The sequence below is a fragment of the Artemia franciscana genome, chromosome 16, assembly GCF_032884065.1.
Source record: "Artemia franciscana chromosome 16, ASM3288406v1, whole genome shotgun sequence".
Lineage (NCBI taxonomy): Eukaryota > Metazoa > Arthropoda > Branchiopoda > Anostraca > Artemiidae > Artemia > Artemia franciscana.
In genome coordinates, this window is record NC_088878.1 from 36,662,582 (window position 1) to 36,679,603 (window position 17,022).

At 34.5% G+C, this 17,022-nt stretch overlaps 1 protein-coding gene across 8 annotated transcripts in view; it reads left to right on the forward strand.

Annotated features, from left to right (window-relative positions):
- Positions 1-17,022, forward strand: part of LOC136037400 (guanine nucleotide exchange factor DBS-like) — a 211,100-nt gene that overhangs the window by 142,477 nt on the left and 51,601 nt on the right. For all 8 annotated transcript variants that reach the window (XM_065720146.1, XM_065720152.1, XM_065720145.1 and 5 more), the window contains one exon: positions 8,313-8,627. In XM_065720146.1, coding sequence (XP_065576218.1) covers positions 8,313-8,627 — 315 coding nt within the window. The remainder of the gene's footprint in view (positions 1-8,312; positions 8,628-17,022) is intronic.

Here is a 17,022-nt window from a genome sequence, read left to right on the forward strand (position 1 = left end):
TACTAGTACTGACGACGATAATATTGTCCCTCTTGTAAATAAAGATGAAATCAATATTAAAAAAAGAAACTAACACAAGCCCAGATGGGCCGAATTTGAATTTCAGAATTGGACTAAAAAGCAAACGCAGTATAAAAAAAAAAAAAAAAAAAAAAAAAAAAAAAAAAAAAAAAAAAAAAAAAAAAAAAAAAAAAAAAAAAAAAAGCTGAAAAAAGATTGGTGATTGGTTGATTGGCAAAATAAAAACACAGAAACGTAAATCAGTATTGACTGGAACATATTAAAAACAATTAAAACTACTATATAAAACAATCCTTGAAACACAGGGCATTCTCGTCGGAATTTGTTGGTCTAAATATTTGTCCTTGTATTACTTAGGCCAAGAACACCCCAGTGAACAAAATGAACTTGTAGAATATGTTGGTTTACATGAAAACATTTCTTATAGAGTTCTTTTTCATCTGAGTGGTTTGAAACGTTCCTGAACAAAGAAACCCTAATATACAAATTGGGGCCATGAACCGTAACTGTTGCGTTTATTATAGTTTATTATAAGCAAAACAATGCCAAACAACGCATCCTTCGGTCGCACAATAAGCAGTAAACCCGACATAATTTTAATACTGTCCCTCTTGTAAATAAAGATGAAATACATTTTTTTTAAATAACTACCACAAGCCCAGATGGGCCGAATTTGAATTTCAGAATTGGACTAAAAAGCAAACGGATCAAAAAAAAAGAAAAAAAAAACTGGAAAAAGGTTAGCGATTTGTTGATTGGCAAAATAAAAACACAGAAGCGTAAGTCTGTATTGACTGGCACATATTAAAAACGATTAAAACAACTATATCAAGAAATCAAACCGATTACTAAAAACACAAAGAGGAGGTAAATAAGGGACATAATATACGTAAGTAACAAAGAAAAGAGAAACTATTGGGAGGGTTTACTAATTTTTTTCTGTTTTTGGTAGTGTAGGGCACAGCAGTTTTTAAAGAATTTATTAGAGTAAGTACAGTAAAGGCCGTTAGGTTCCAATGCTTTATTATTTAATATTGATTTACTTTTTTTCCCCAGAGGCACTTCAAATGGAAGGGATAGTCATAAGTTCTCGTAAAAGTTAATGCCCTTTTTAAGAGTAAAAAGTGATCCCAGGGTAACTAAGCCCCCCACCACAACCTTTTTTCCCTAATGTGTCTGATGAAAATTTTGAGATATTTATTTTGTTAAAAATAGATCAAAGATCAGATAATGAAGACTCTGTGGTCAACAAAACTCCCCAGGGCCAGGGGAGAGGCTTTGCAAGTTATGCCCTGGGGACATATATGGTTCTTATGGAAGGGCTGCTCGCATAAACTTAAGAGGAGACTCATTTGATTGGAAAGTAAAAATCCTAGTTCACTTTTTACGAGACAAAAGAGATCAGAGGGCAACAAACCACCACCCCCTCCCACGCCATTTTCCCCCAAAGCCATTCGATGAATTTTCGTTATAGCTCAAAGTTCAAGTAGTTCAAAGATCAGATAACAAATGCTCTGGTGTTGACACTACCCCCTTCCCCAGAGCCTGGGGGCAAGTGGTTTCAGCTATGTTCCTGGGCACACAAACTTCATAAACTTCAAATAAACTTCAGCGCAGTCGTATAAAATTTAGATTTGGCTCATTTGACTGAAATTTGAAAGCTGTAGCTACCTTTTCCTGAGTCAAAAGTGATCGAAAGACATTTACCCCCCACACCTTCTAAATCCCAAGTGGATCTGATCAAAAATTTTAGATAGCTATTTTGTTAGGAATAGTCCAACGATTAGATAAAAAAGCTTTGGGGTCAACATACCCACCCACTAGAGCCTGAGGGAAGGTTTTAACTTCTACTCCAGGAATATGTAAGGTTCTCATGGAAAAGGTGGTCGTATAAACTTCAGAGGGGACTCAAATGATTAGAAACGGAAAGCTCTAGTTCCCTTTTTCAAAGTCAAAAGTGACCTGATGACAACTAACCACTGACACGAACCACTTCATATGGAAGGGGTGGTCGTAAAAAATTTTTTGGGGGCTCATTCAGTTGGAAATAGGAAGTTATAGTGCCCTTTTTAAGAGTTAAAAGTAATCGGAACACAACTAGCCCTTGCACTCTTTTCCTCCAAATGTATCCGATAAAGATTTTAAAATACTTACTAAAACTCTGGGGTCAACACAAACCTTCCATGGCCCAGTGGTAGGCTTTGTAAGTTATACCCAGGGGGCATATATGGTTCTTGTGGAAGGGGTACTCGCATAAACTTCAGAAAGGAATCAAATGAAGAGAACTCTAAAGTTTTAGTTGAATTTTTAACAGTTAAAAATGATCCGATGGTAACCCCAATCCCCACTCAAAGAACATATTAATGATATTTTACTCCAAAGCTTAAGGAAACTGACCCCTGGCCCTCCTTACATGGCCCGACTCCCCGCCCAGAAAAAGCAACTTATTAACGATATTTTAAACCAAAAATTTTGCGAACTCATCCTTGGTCCTCCATAGCCCGATCCTCCCCCCAATAAACAACAAATTATTTACGATGTTTTATTCCAAATCTTATGGAGGCTGACCCATGGTCCTCCATAGCCGGATACCCACTCTCCGAAAAAATTGTCAATAATATATCATGGGAGCTGACCCCTGGCCCTCGCTCTACGACCTGACCTCCCCCTCTAAAAGCAGCTCATTAATGATATTTTACTCCAAAAGTCATGAGAGCTGACCCCTGATCCTCCTTCCACGGCCTGACCCCCCCCCCCAAAAAAAAACAAAACAAAAAAACTAAAACTGAAAAAAAAACTTATTAACGATATTCTATTCCAAAAATCATGGGAATTCAGTTTAATTTAATCAGTTCTTTCCAAAACAGTTCAAGACATCAAAACAGTTCAAGACAGTTCAAGACACATTATTCACTACAAACAAGAGTTTGGCCACTGCCCGTTTCCCTAACGGTAAAAGCATAAGGCCTACTGTGTATTTGGCGCTCCACTAAAACGAATTACATTATAAATATTTTCTTTCGTGCTTATCGCAATATTGAAAATAAAATTAAGATTGCAGTGAAATCAGGCCAGGATATACCAATAGGCTGACTGGGCCGTTCGGCTTTCACTACCCCCAAAGTTTAAGGAATTTCCCCGAAAATCTTGCAAAAGTGGATCGGCAAAAACGCATGGGCCTTGAAGCGTCAAAGCTTTAAATCTGGCCCTGAGTGAAACAAAGTCTTGAGCTTGTTAGCTTTCAGCAAATTAATATAATTACATATCAAATATTCATTTTAATTTTGTTAGTTCTTGCCAATACTTTTAATTTATTTTGGAATAAAAAAATTATTTGAAATAAAGAAGTTTGAAAACTTGAAACTTTGCCAATACAAAAACGAACGGAAATTAATTTAAAAATCTTTCCGAAAAAGAAGTTTTTTTAAAGAAAAGTAAAGGCCATATTAAACTTGAGATCAGAAGAAATAGAAACCTACAATGATTCAAACTCAAAACGACCGGAAATTACTATTAAACAGTTAAATAAGAAAAAACATATTTCTTTAACTGAAAGTAAGGAGCAACACTAAAACTTAAAACGAACCGAAATTATTTCGTATATGAAGGGTTTTCCCCTCCTCAATACCTTGCTCTAGCTGTTAGCACTTTTAAAAAAGCTTCCTATTCTAATTAAACAACCCTTGGGTTTAAGTAGCCGTTCTTAAGAACTGGGACTAACAGTCAAACTTTAGCGTAAAGAGCAAGGTATGGAGGAGGTGATATTCCTTCATATACATGATAATTTCTGTTCGTTTTAAATTTTAATGTTGCTCCTTACTTTCAGTTAAAAAAAACCTTGCGTTTTTAAATTAATTTCTGTTTCTTTTTGAAATAATGCAGGTAAATAAGACTCAGCCTCCAAGAAATATAACCCCCTCACGGGAAAATTCCCCGGAAATGTCATCCAAAGTAAAGTACCCCCCTCCCCGTCAAGTTCCCCCCAGACAGCTCCATCCTCGCTGAAAATCCCTCCTCCCCATAAAATTTCCTCTGATGCTTTTGACTGAAAAATTATCGTTAGCATACTTTCATTTGAAAAAGACATAGTCTCTAATCGGTTTCTCGATCACTCCGGAAATGCCCCCTTCCGTAGAATTTTTTCCGGAATTCAAAACATGTGGAAAATATCCCCTGGATAATTTCCCCGGAACGTCTCCACATGCGAAATTGAGTTGGAAAACATAATGTAAGACAATTAACAAGAATGACGGTTAATTAGTGGAAGGACGATTAATTCGGACAAATTAGAAAAAATGAGGTATTTTTAACTTACGAACAGGCTATCAGATCTTAGAGAAATTTGATATTTAGAAGGACCTTTTGGCTCAGAGCTCTTATTTTAAATTTTGATTGGATATGGTGACATTGAGGGGATTTGGAGGGGAAAACTGGATCTCTTGGAAAACGCTTAGAGTGGAGAGATCGGGATGGAACTTGGTGGGAACAATGAATAAAAGTCCTAGATACGTGATTGACATAACCGGACCGGATCTGATCTCTTTAGGGGAGTTGGAGGGGGGATTTCCAGTGCTTTAGTGAGTTCGGTGCTTCTGGGCGTGCTAGGACAGTGAAAATTTGTAGGCGTGTCAGGGACCTGCACAAATTGATTTGATAACAGTCGTTTCGCAATTCAACCATATGGGGGGAGGTCTAGAGGGAGGGGAAATCGTAAATATGAGGTATGGTTATCTCACGAATGGGTTGTCGGATCTTAATGAAACTTGATATATAGAAAGAGGCCATGTCTCAGATGCTCCATCTTCAGTTTGGATCGGATCCGGAGACATTGGGGGCTGGAGAGGGGAAGCGAAAATCTTGGAAACCGGAAATCTTGGAAAACACTTAGAGTGGAGAGATCGGGGTGGAACTTGATGGTAAGAAAAGCACAAATTCTAGATACGTTATTGACATAACTGGAACAGATCCAATCTCTTTGGGGGAGTTGGGGGTATTGCTAGTGCTTTGAAAAGTTCGAAATTAAGCACATGTTCTAGATGCGTGATTGATATAACCGGACCGGATCCGATCTCTCGTCACAAGTGCCATATGAGCTTTTATCTTTTGTTTTATATAGGAGCTTGAAACTTCTACTGTATGGTTCTTGGGTATGCAGAATCTGGTGGTGCGATTTTCATCAAGCTTTCTCGAATTTTAGGGGGTGTTTCCTCTCTATTTCAAAAATTGGGCAATTTTTTTCAGGCTCGCAACTTCTGATGGGTAACAGTAAACTTGATGAATTTAATGGGTTAGGAATCACCCTAATAAGCTGATCCTTTTGATGTATCTATTGATATCAAAATTTCGACATATTTTGCTATTGAGGTATAAATGAAACCCAAAGCGAACAGAAATTAAATAAACAACCATAGCAAACAAACATACAATAAGTACTAATATAAATGAATAAATAAATCTTAAAAAGAGTGAAAATTAAATTGTATATGTTAATCAAGCTTAAAACAAATAAAAATATTCTGCTATTGAATTATAAATGAAATCCAAAACGAACAGAAATTAAATAAACAACCATAGCAAACAAACATACAATAAGTACTGATAAAAATGAATAAATAAATCTTAAAAGAGTAAAAATTTAATTGAATATGCGAATCAAGCTTAAAACGAACAAAAATATTTTGCTATTGAAGTATAAATGAAACCCAAAGCGAACAGAAATTAAATAAACAACCATAGCAAACAAACATACAATAAGTCCTAATATAAATGAATAAATAAATCTTAAAAGAGTGAAAATTAAATTGAATATGCGAATCAAGCTTAAAACGAACAAAAATATTTTGCTATTGAAGTATAAATGAAACCCAAAGCGAACAGAAATTAAATAAACAACCATAGCAAACAAACATACAATAAGTCCTAATATAAATGAATAAATAAATCTTAAAAGAGTGAAAATTAAATTGAATATGCGAATCAAGCTTAAAACGAACAAAAATATTTTGCTATTGAGGTATAAATGAAACCCAAAGCGAACAGAAATTAAATAAACAACCATAGCAAACAAGCATACAATAAATACTGATAAAAATGAATAAATCAATCTCGAGTGAAAAATAAATTGTATATGCGAATCAAGCTTAAAACGAACAAAAATATTTTGCTATTGAATTATAAAGGAAATCCAAAACGAACAGTAATTAAATAAACAACCATAGCAAACAAACATACAATAAGTACTGATAAAAATGGACAAATAAATCTTAAAAGAGTGAGAATTAAATTGAAAATCCGAATCAAGCTTAGAACGAACAAAAATATTCTGCTATTGAAGTATAAATGAAACCCAAAGCGAACAGAAATTAAAAAAACAACCATAGCAAACAAACATACAATAAGTACTAATACAAATGAACAAATAAATCTTAAAAAGAGTGAGAATTAAATTGAATATGCAAATCAAGCTTGAAACGAAAAAAAATCTCTACAAGCAACAATTTGGGTTTTCCCTCCTTCTCTCACTGTAAAAGTCTAAAACCTACTGTATCGCTTTTCTCAAATGAATTTCTAAAACCTACTGGCGCTTTTCTCAAAATGAATTATAAGAAAAATATACTTATTACAACATTGAAAATATACATAAAAGCTACAGTAAAATTAAATTTGAACTGATGGACTTTCATCAATTAATATCATTTAAATATCAAATATTCAGTTTAATTTTATTAATTCTTGCCAAAACTGATCAAGACAAATATAGTTTCACAACAAACAAGAGTTTGTATACTGCCCCTTCCCTCACTATAAAAGTCATTGTAAAAGCTTATTACGTCATTGGCGCTTCACTTAAAACGAATTATATGAATTTTCTTTTCCAGTTAGTACAGCATTGAAAATGAAAATAAACTTACAGTAAAAAAAAAAAGTTAACTGATGGTAATATTATAATAAAATTATAAATCAAGTATTCAGTTTGATTTTATTTGTACTTTCCAAGATTGTTCAAGACAAATATAGTTTTCAGTATAGCACCAATTACGCAGTAGGTTTTAGACTTTCACGGTGAGCGAAGGAGGAAACTCTTTTTTGTAGGATATATTTTTTTTTAAGCTTAATTTTCATATTCAATTTAAGTTTTATTCATTTTAAGATTTTTTTATTCATTAAAATTCGTACGTAGTGTGCATTTGTTTGTTATAATTGTTTATTTAATTTCCGTTCGTTTTGGGTTTCATTTATACTTCAATAGCAAAATATTTTTTTTCGTTTTAAGCTTGATTTGCATATTCAAGTTAAGCTTTACTGATTTTAAAATTTATTTATTCAATTATATTAGTACCTGTTGTATGTTTTTTTTTGCTAGGATTGTTTATTTAATTTCTGTTTGTTATGGGTTTCATTTATTCTTTGATAGTAATTTATGGCCTTAAAAAAAATTAATCTCTTTAAAAATATATTTTTTTCGAAAAGTTTTTTTTTTAATTAACCAACAGGACAGACCATCCATAGTGAGTTGTAAATTTTATTTATGTGGTAAAAATTTTAAATTGTTGAACCTCTTCTTCCTATTTGAAAATAAATAATCAATCCGTATTAATAATTCTTCAATTTTTCCATAAAGAGAGAATAGTTCCTCATTTTTCAATCAATGTTTGAGTTTAAAGCAAGTTCAAGTATTGCACGGTGCTTCGAAATTCAAATAATCAAGCTCCAATTATTGAAAATCCAATTAATTATGAAACTCCAATTATTTCCAAAAAATTAAACTCCAATTATTATATTGTTCTTAAACAGTCGTTTCCTCACTTGATGATAGTTCAAAAACTCTATTTAATTGAAGCCAAAGCCAAAATTTAGTAGTAAATGGAATATTTACAAAATAAAAATGCGGAGGAAAGATGGGGAGGAGATCCACTTATTTAGAATATCAATTATGCAAGGGAAAATGTTCGTCTATACCTCTCTATGGAGAATTTTATTTTCTCCTGTGGGTCTGTTTTGTGAAGTATATCAAGAAGAGTAAGATCCGAAGGGGGTGAATGACTAATAAAAAAATGTCCAGGGTCTTTGGAGGTCCTTTTGGGCGAAACGTAAGCCAATTTTTCTCTTTCTCTTAAGGATGAACTTATATGCTCTACTTAAAGGAGGGTGTAATTAATTTAAGGTAATTAATTGTTATTTTTAGGCCTTTTAAATTCATCTTTCATTAGTGGTATAGAAAATTGACTATTAATAAAAACTCGTGGATTTTCAGATGTGACTGAATCATCGAATGTTCATTATTATTTTAGCCCCAGTTTGCTGACATCTTGAGGCAACTTTCTTCAATGAAGGACAATGGAGATAGTTTAAGTGATATATTGGAGTTAATTGATGAATGTGAAGCATTCAAAAGCAGCTGCCAAGACTGTCTTCATCGGTCTCATGAACTTTGGAAAGCTGGTCACCAACTATTAACTGAATATAGTAACGTGGACTCTGTTCAAGTGTCTGTTAAACCAAAAACAAAAGAGTTAGAAAATATGAAGACACAGTGCGAGACCAATTTTGACAAAAGATTTGAAACCCTGGAAAAAGCAAAGATATTATTTGAAAAAATTGAAAAGGTAGGTCTAATTGTCTTTTATTTAGTATTTATTTGCATATTAAATAATTTCTGAGACCACACTGGCTAATCATGACAAAACACAAAATCGCAAAGAAAAGAAGAATGAGGACAATAAACCGCTAGTGAAAGTACTGAAAATTATGCAAATATTTCGGTCAAGACCTCCGCTTGGCCGTCCTAAGTGCAGAATAAACTGATAAAAATATAAAAAAAAAACCGTAAAACAAAACACAAAACTAAAATACGACCACCCTTTACCCCTTCACCGTTGCTGAGATAGGGTCATCATATTTTAGTTTTGTGTTTTGTTTTAAGTTTTTTTTTGTATTTTTATCAGTTTATTCTGCACTTAGGACGGTCAAGCGGAGATCTTGACCAAAATATTCGTATAATTTCCAATTTTGTCACTGGCTGTTTATTGTCCTCGTTCTTCTTTTCTTTGCGATTTTGTAATTTGTATATTTATGTTGCGCGTCGAAGGCAATGTACATTTATTCAAGGTGATATGTGGGCAACAAACTAGGAGTTCCCTGATCTTGACGTTTCCTTCAATAATAGTTTATGCCCGATGATCGAAAAGAAAGTTGAGATCTTTGAAAGCAAATATATTGCTTTAAAGAAATAGAAAAACAAAAAATTAATTGTTTTTTATCCTCTCTCCATAGCTGTAAGGTCTAATTGTTTCACAGTGAAAAGATGTACACGGTAAGGGCCCATAGTTGCAGAGACATCCTTTTGTACCTCCCCCTCCCCAAGACTGTTTGAGTCACTATTATTAAAACAAATTCGTAGCTCCAAACAATGTATTACACTGACAAAATATTGTACTTAAGGCCCCGCCTTAAGATCTCTTATTTGAAAATTAAAGTAAAGCTCCCTTATTAAAAGCCCCATTTTTTTCATAAAGCCCTATTTAGGCCCTTATTTTCTAACCAAAATCTAAATAAAAAGGAATTGAAGAGCGGGGGAAGAAGCCTAGTTGCCCTCCAATTTTTTGGTTAATAAAAAAGGCAACTAGAACTTTTAATTTTTTACGAATCTTTTTATTAGTAAAAGATATACGTAACTTATAAACTAGCTTACGTAAAGAATTTTTTATTCTCATGTTTTTATTACACATATGAGAGGGTTCGCCCCCTCGTCAGTACCTCTCTCTTTACACTAAATCTTAAATTTTGGCCCAATTCATTAAGAATGACCCCTGAATCACAAAAGCCGTAGAATAAATAGTTGACATTACTAAAAATACTTTAGCGTAAAGAGCGAGGTATTAGGAGGAGGTGAGCCCCTCATATGGATAATAATTTCTGTTCGTTTTAAGTTTTAATGCTGCTCCTTACTTCCAGCTGAAAAAACCTTTTTCATATTTATTTTTTCATTGTTTTTTTTTAAATAATGCTAGTAAATCCTGCGCTCCCTTCATGGAAATTTTCTTCCCCCATGACACATTCCTCGATGGAAAGTTCCCCCAGTATATCCCCCTCTTTTCAACCCCTCCCCCCAACCAAAAAATCCTCCTGAAAACACCTGTACACTTCCCAATAACCATTACTGTATGTAAGCACTGGTCAAAGTTTGTAACTTGTAGCCCCTCCCACGGGGACTGTGGAGGAGTAAGTCGTCCCCGCTCTTTACGCTAAAGTTTGACTCTTTCTCTCAACTCTTCTTTTTAAAACAGAAAAAAACTTTAGCGTAAAGAGCGCGGCGTTGATGAGGAAGCAGCCCCTTTCATATACGAAGTAATTTCTGTTCGTTTTAAGTTTTAATGTCGCTCCTTACTTTCAGTCGAAAAAACTTGTTTTTTATTTAATTTCTGAACGTTTTTGAATCAATGCATGTTTTGATTTTGGCTCTCCGCAGAGAAATAATTATAACGAAATTTGTATATTTTTTTTGGGGGGGGCTAAATGGCTTTCTCATAATTTTGATCGAATGATTTTGAGAAAAAAAGAGCGGGGGAGGAAGCCTAGTTGCCCTCCAATTTTTTGGTTAATAAAAAAGGCAACTAGAACTTTTAATTTTTTACGAATCTTTTTATTAGTAAAAGATATACGTAACTTATAAACTAGCTTACGTAAAGAATTTTTTATTCTCATGTTTTTATTACACATATGAGAGGGTTCGCCCCCTCGTCAGTACCTCTCTCTTTACACTAAATCTTAAATTTTGGCCCTATTCATTAAGAATGACCCCTGAATCACAAAAGCCGTAGAATAAATAGTTGACATTACTAAAAATACTTTAGCGTAAAGAGCGAGGTATTAGGAGGAGGTGAGCCCCTCATATGGATAATAATTTCTGTTCGTTTTAAGTTTTAATGCTGCTCCTTACTTCCAGCTGAAAAAACCTTTTTCATATTTATTTTTTCATTGTTTTTTTTTAATAATGCTAGTAAATCCTGCGCTCCCTTCATGGAAATTTTCTTCCCCCATTACACATTCCTCGATGGAAAGTTCCCCCAGTATATCCCCCTCTTTTCAACCCTTCCCCCCAACCAAAAAATCCTCCTGAAAACACCTGTACACTTCCCAATAACCATTACTATATGTAAGCACTGGTTAAAGTTTGTAACTTGTAGCCCCTCCCACGGGGACTGTGGAGGAGTAAGTCGTCCCCAAAGACATAGTTATAAGGTTTTTCGACTATGCTGAATAAAATGGCTATCTCAGAATTTTGATCCGTTGACTTTGTGAAAATAATTAGCGTGGGAGGGGGCCTAGGTGCCCTCCAATTTTTTGGTCACTTAAAAAGGGCACTAGAACTTTTCATTTCCGTTAGAATGAGCCCTCACGCAACATTCTAGGACAACTGGGTCGATACGATCACCCCTGGGAAAAAAAAACAAAAAAAAAACAAACAAATAAACACGCATCCGTGATCTGCCTTCTGGCAAAAAATACAAAATTCCACATTTTTTAGATAGGAGCTTGAAACTTTTACAGTAGGGTTCTCTGATACGCTGAATCTGATTCAGATTCTATGACTTTTAGGGGGTGTTTCCCACTATTTTCTAAAATCACACAAATTTTCTCAGGCTCGTAACTTTTGGTGCGTAAGACTAAACTTCATGAAACTTATATATTTAAAATCAGCATTAAAATGCGATTCTTTTGATGTAGCTATTGGTATCAAAATTCCATTTTTTAGAGTTTTGGTTTCTATTGAGCCGGGTCGCTCCTTACTACAGTTCGTTACCACGAACTGTTTGAAAATGACAAATAGTTGCCTATAAATACATATTTTTCTTGAAGGGGATGTTGCAATAAATCGGAGTATTGATTTTAAATGAACATTTGATGTTTCTGTAAATCAGGTATTTTAATAGTAATCACACAAAATATACTTTTCGAATACAATCCCCTTTTTGAACTTTTACTATTAGGCGAGGGGAAAGGCTGAAGTAGACAAACTCATGTTAGTTGTAATTTTTATTTGTTTTACGTTTGACTTGAATACTTAATTTAATTTTTAATCATTTTAAAATTTCTTTATTTATTTATGTCCGAATCAGTTAACTTTGTTCGTTATGAATATAATAAGATATTATCTAAATGTTACTGTGATGGTTTCTAGAGATACCTAATTCCCAATTTAATGTTAGGTAGGTTTTGCCTTTCATATCAGATTTTTTAACCATTTTTAAGTAATCAGGCATTTTAATTCCCAGATTGCTTTAAAGCACTTCCTTCTTTCAAGAAAAACTGATAAGCAAGGATCTAGGATCACGGTGTTAGGCGTTTACCTCTCCCTGGGAAATTCCCCCTGAATATCCCCCTCAGAAAATTTAGTTTGTAAAAATCCCCTCGAAAATACCCCATGGAAAATAATCCCCCGAGAAAAATACCACCGTAAAAAATACCCCCGAAAAAATGCCCTCCGCCTGGAAAACACCCCCTCTCTCTGGAAAATACCCCTTGGAAAGTACCCACCCCTGGAAAATACATCCCCGCTGAAAGGAGAATATTCTTATAGATTTTCTCCCTACTGAAAATTCCCCCAGACAATCACACCCCCCGCCCCCTGCAGAAAACTCACCCGCGAAAAGTGTCTGTAAGTTTCCCAATAACAGATACTAACTGTAAGCAATAAGCAAATTATAAAACTTAAAAAGGCACTCAAACTTCTACAATGGGGTTCTGTGGTGTTATGTAGTTGGTTAGGGAGAGATATACCTCAAAGGGTATATTTTTATGCCAAAACATCCCAGCTCTCACTGAGCTATCAGATAAATATAGAATTCTTTCTAAGGGAGAGACGAGGTGTGATCGAAGGCTGATCGTAACGAGGTGATCGTAACTACGATCACCCCTGGAAAGAAAAAACAAAAACAAATAAACACGCATCCGTGATTTGTTTTCTGGCAAAAAATGCGAAATTCCACATTTTTGTAGAGAGGGGCTTGAAACTTCTACAATGGGGTTTTCTGATACGCTGAACCTTATGGTGTGATTTTCGTTAAGATCGTATGACTTTTAGGGGGTGTTTCCCCCTATTTTCTAAAATGAGGCAAATTTTCTCAGGCTTGTAACTTTTTATGGGTTTAACTGATCTTGATGAAACTTGTATATTTAAAATCAGCAATAAAATGCAATTCTTTTGATGTAACTATTAGTATCAAAATTCCATTAACAGTTTGTTACCCCGAACTGTTTGATTTGACTCGAGTTAGCACTTGAGTGAAATTCTTAGAAAAAAAAACAATTAGGAAATGGTAGACACATAATTTTCCGAACCAAAGAACTTAAAACTTTCTACATTCTCTTCCAGGATATTCTTTTACGAGCGACATAATCCTAAGGGAAATTCTGAATTTGAGAATTTGTAGGACGAGGTGATACTTTTCTAGAAACTTAAAGATTATCTTAAGTTAAAGAGACTTTTTAGACCATCTTCAGTCAACATGACAATCACTTAAAATCATTTGAACTCGCTTCACGCTTAGAAGTCATTGAAATATTTGTTGCCCTTTCTCAGATTGAACACTTCGTGCAGAGTCGAACAGAACATTATTACATATATGAGGGGTAGCCCCCTCCTTGGTACCTCGCACTTTACACAAAAGATTTATTTATAAATTTTAAAAAAGCTTATTATTCTAATAGCTACTCTTGAATAATTGGAACAAAAAGTCAAACTTTAGAGTAAAGAACGAGGTACTGAGGAGGAGGCAGCCCCCTCATATATATAGTGATTTCTGTTCATCAATTTTTAGTGTTGCTCCTTACTTTCGGTTGAAAAACTTGTTTTTTTATTTAATTTCTGATCACTTTTTAAAAAATGCTGTGAAATCCAGTACCCTCTTAATGGAAAAATTCAATTTCCACATGATGAATTCCTCCATGGGAAGATCCTCCAACGTTATTTTTTTTCAAGCCCCACAAACTATGGCAAGAGTTCCTGACCAATTCTACGTAGTTTGACTATACAAAGTGAAAACATTTATAATGAACGAGATGTGGTGATTCTTCAAAGTGGTGCCTCGACTTAAATTATAGCAGATAAACTGAATATCTGTATCTCTAGGACAAAACAGGAGAAGTAAAACGCCTTTTCTATGATTTCTATGGAAAGTTTAAAATCTAAAATTTTAGAAAAGGCTGGTTATTTTCTCAAAGATTAATGAAACTTTTTAGATCATCTTCAGTCAAGGAAATAATTTCTTAAAAAATCATTTGAATTTATTTCTTATTCTGACATCAGTCAAAAAATGGGACATTTGTTGTTCCTTTTTAACTTAAAAAAACTTTCCATTCAAAAGTTGCAAGAAGGATTATGACTTTTTATAGTATTAAGGAAATCTTTGGCGCTGGCCTTGGAAAACTTCGGCTTGGATTGAGGAGAGCTTTTGTATCATTTTCAGTCAGAGTAGTGATTGTTTGAAACAATAAATTATTTGAATTCCTAATGCTTGGTAGTGGCTACATATCTTTTTCTTCAAGTTTGAGTTCTTTTCTGTGCAGGTAAGGAGTTGTCAGAGCTTATATTTAGTAAATATTAATTTTATTGCCACACATCAAAACACTTAAACTGGGAGTTTCAACTTTTAAGTACATATTAGTGGAGGTGCTAAGTGAAGTGATTGGACCAGAACGTCATAACCTCATGATAGAAAAATTTTAATTGATACAAACCTGGTTTTTAACGGTTCTCTTTTAAATAGGGAACCTGTGTGCATTAATACTCCTCATCAAAGACTGGAACCCGAAACGAGTTATCTCCAATTAATCATCCCTAATTCAATCCCTTACCTAATGTGTCCCCAATTAATATGAATGACAGATTCCCAGAAGCTTGGATAAATCCCCCCACTTCCACAGGTGGGGGATTGCGGTGAATTTTTGAGTCCTATAAGTCCTCTGCTAGCTGATGGTTTCACTTCAAAAAGTTACAACCATGGTAGGTCACTCAGCCCAAATCAATCCCCAAAAATCTGTAAGACACAAAATATTCAGGGGAAAAGAAACCAACAGCCAAAAATGGCAATCAGCTTCTACGAAAAGAATTTCTTTCTGACTATGAATTATTTCCTGTTGTATAAAAGTGACTCTAAATGAAAATTAAGTAAAAAAAAAACAAGTTGTTTTTAACTGAAAGTAAGGAGCGACATTATTTCAAAACAAACAGAAATTACTCCGTATATGAAAGGGGCTTTTCCTCCTCAGCGCCCCACTCTTTACGCTAAAGTTTGACTTCTTCTCTTAACTCTACTTTCCAAAACAGTAAAAAACTTTAGCGTAAAAATCGGCGCGTTGAGGAGGAAAAGCCTCTTTCATATACGGAGTAATTTCTGATCGTTCTAAGTTTTAATGTGGCTCCTTACTCTCAGTTAAAACAACTTGTTTTTTTTTATTTAATTTCTGAACGTTTTTGAATTAATGATTGTTTTGATTTTGGCTCTCCCCACATAAACAATTCGACGGAAACTTCTATATTAATTTTTTTGGCTAAAAGGTTTCCTCATAGTTTTAATCGGAAGATTCTGAGAAAAAAAGAAGCGGGAGAGGAGGCCTAGTTGCCCTCCGATTTTTTGACTACTTGAAAAGGCAACTAGAACTATTAATTTTCACGAACGTTTTCATTAGTGAAAAATATACGTAATTTACGAATTAACTTACATAACAAACTTCTATATTCGTATGTTTTTATTACGTATATGAGGGGGCTCAACCCCTGGTCAATACCTCACTCTTTACACTAAAGCTTAAATTTTGTCCCAATTTCTTAAGAATGACACCTGAATTACAAAGGCCGTAGAATAAACAGTTGAAATTACTAAAAATACTTTAGCGTAAAGACGGTGGTATTACGAGGAGGTGAACTCCTCACTTGCGTAATAGTTTCTCTTCGTTTTTAGTTTTAGTGCTGCTCCTTACTTTCAGTTGAAAAAACTTTTCATATTTATTTTTTCATTTGTTTTAATAATGCTAGAAAATCCTGCGCTCTTTTCATTGAAATTCTCTTCCCCCATGACAAATTCCTCCATGGAAAGATCCTCCCATGTACCCCCCCCCTTCCCCAAACCAGAAACATTCCCCCTGAAAACGTCTCTACACTTCCCAATAACCATTACTATATGTAAAGACTGGTCAAAGTTTGGTCAAAGTTATTAGGTTTTTCGAATTTATGGTGAATAAAATGGCTATTGCAGAATTTTGATGCGTTGCCTTTGGGAAAAAATGATCGGGGGGGGGGGGAGAGACCTATCTGCATTCCAATTTTTGGGTCACTTAAAAAGGGCACTAGAGCTTTTAACTTCCGTTAGAATGAGCCCTCTCGTGACATTTCAGGACCACTGAGTCGACACGGTCATCCCAGAAAAAAAAAAAAAAACAACACGCATCCGTGATCTGTCTTCTAGCAAAAAAGCGAAATTCCACATTTTTGTAAATAAGAGCTTGAAACTACTACATTAGGGTTCTCTGATACGCTGAATCTGATGGTGTGATTTTTGTTAAGATTGTATGCCTCTTAGGGGGTGTCTTCTCCTATTTTCTAAAATAAGGCACATTTTCTGAGGCTAAGATTAAACTTGATGAAACTTATATATTTAAAATCAGCATTAGAATGTGATTCTTTTGATGTATTTAATGGTACCAATATTCCATTTTTTAGAGTTTCGGTTACTATTAAGTTGGGTCGCTCCTTACTACAGATCGTTACCAAGAACTGGTTGATGACAAGCAATTTCCTGAAGACACCAAGTTTTTGAATTCATTGCTGGTGTGGTTGGCTGCAAAAATTCTGCATTTGAAATATACACCAGAATTCCAAAAATGGTCATACATGTAGAGCACATAAGAATGCCTCCAGGTCAGCCCCCCCAAGCACAGGGGTAGAGGGTTGTAAGTTATACCACGGGACATATAAGGATTTTATAGAGCGGATGGTCTTGG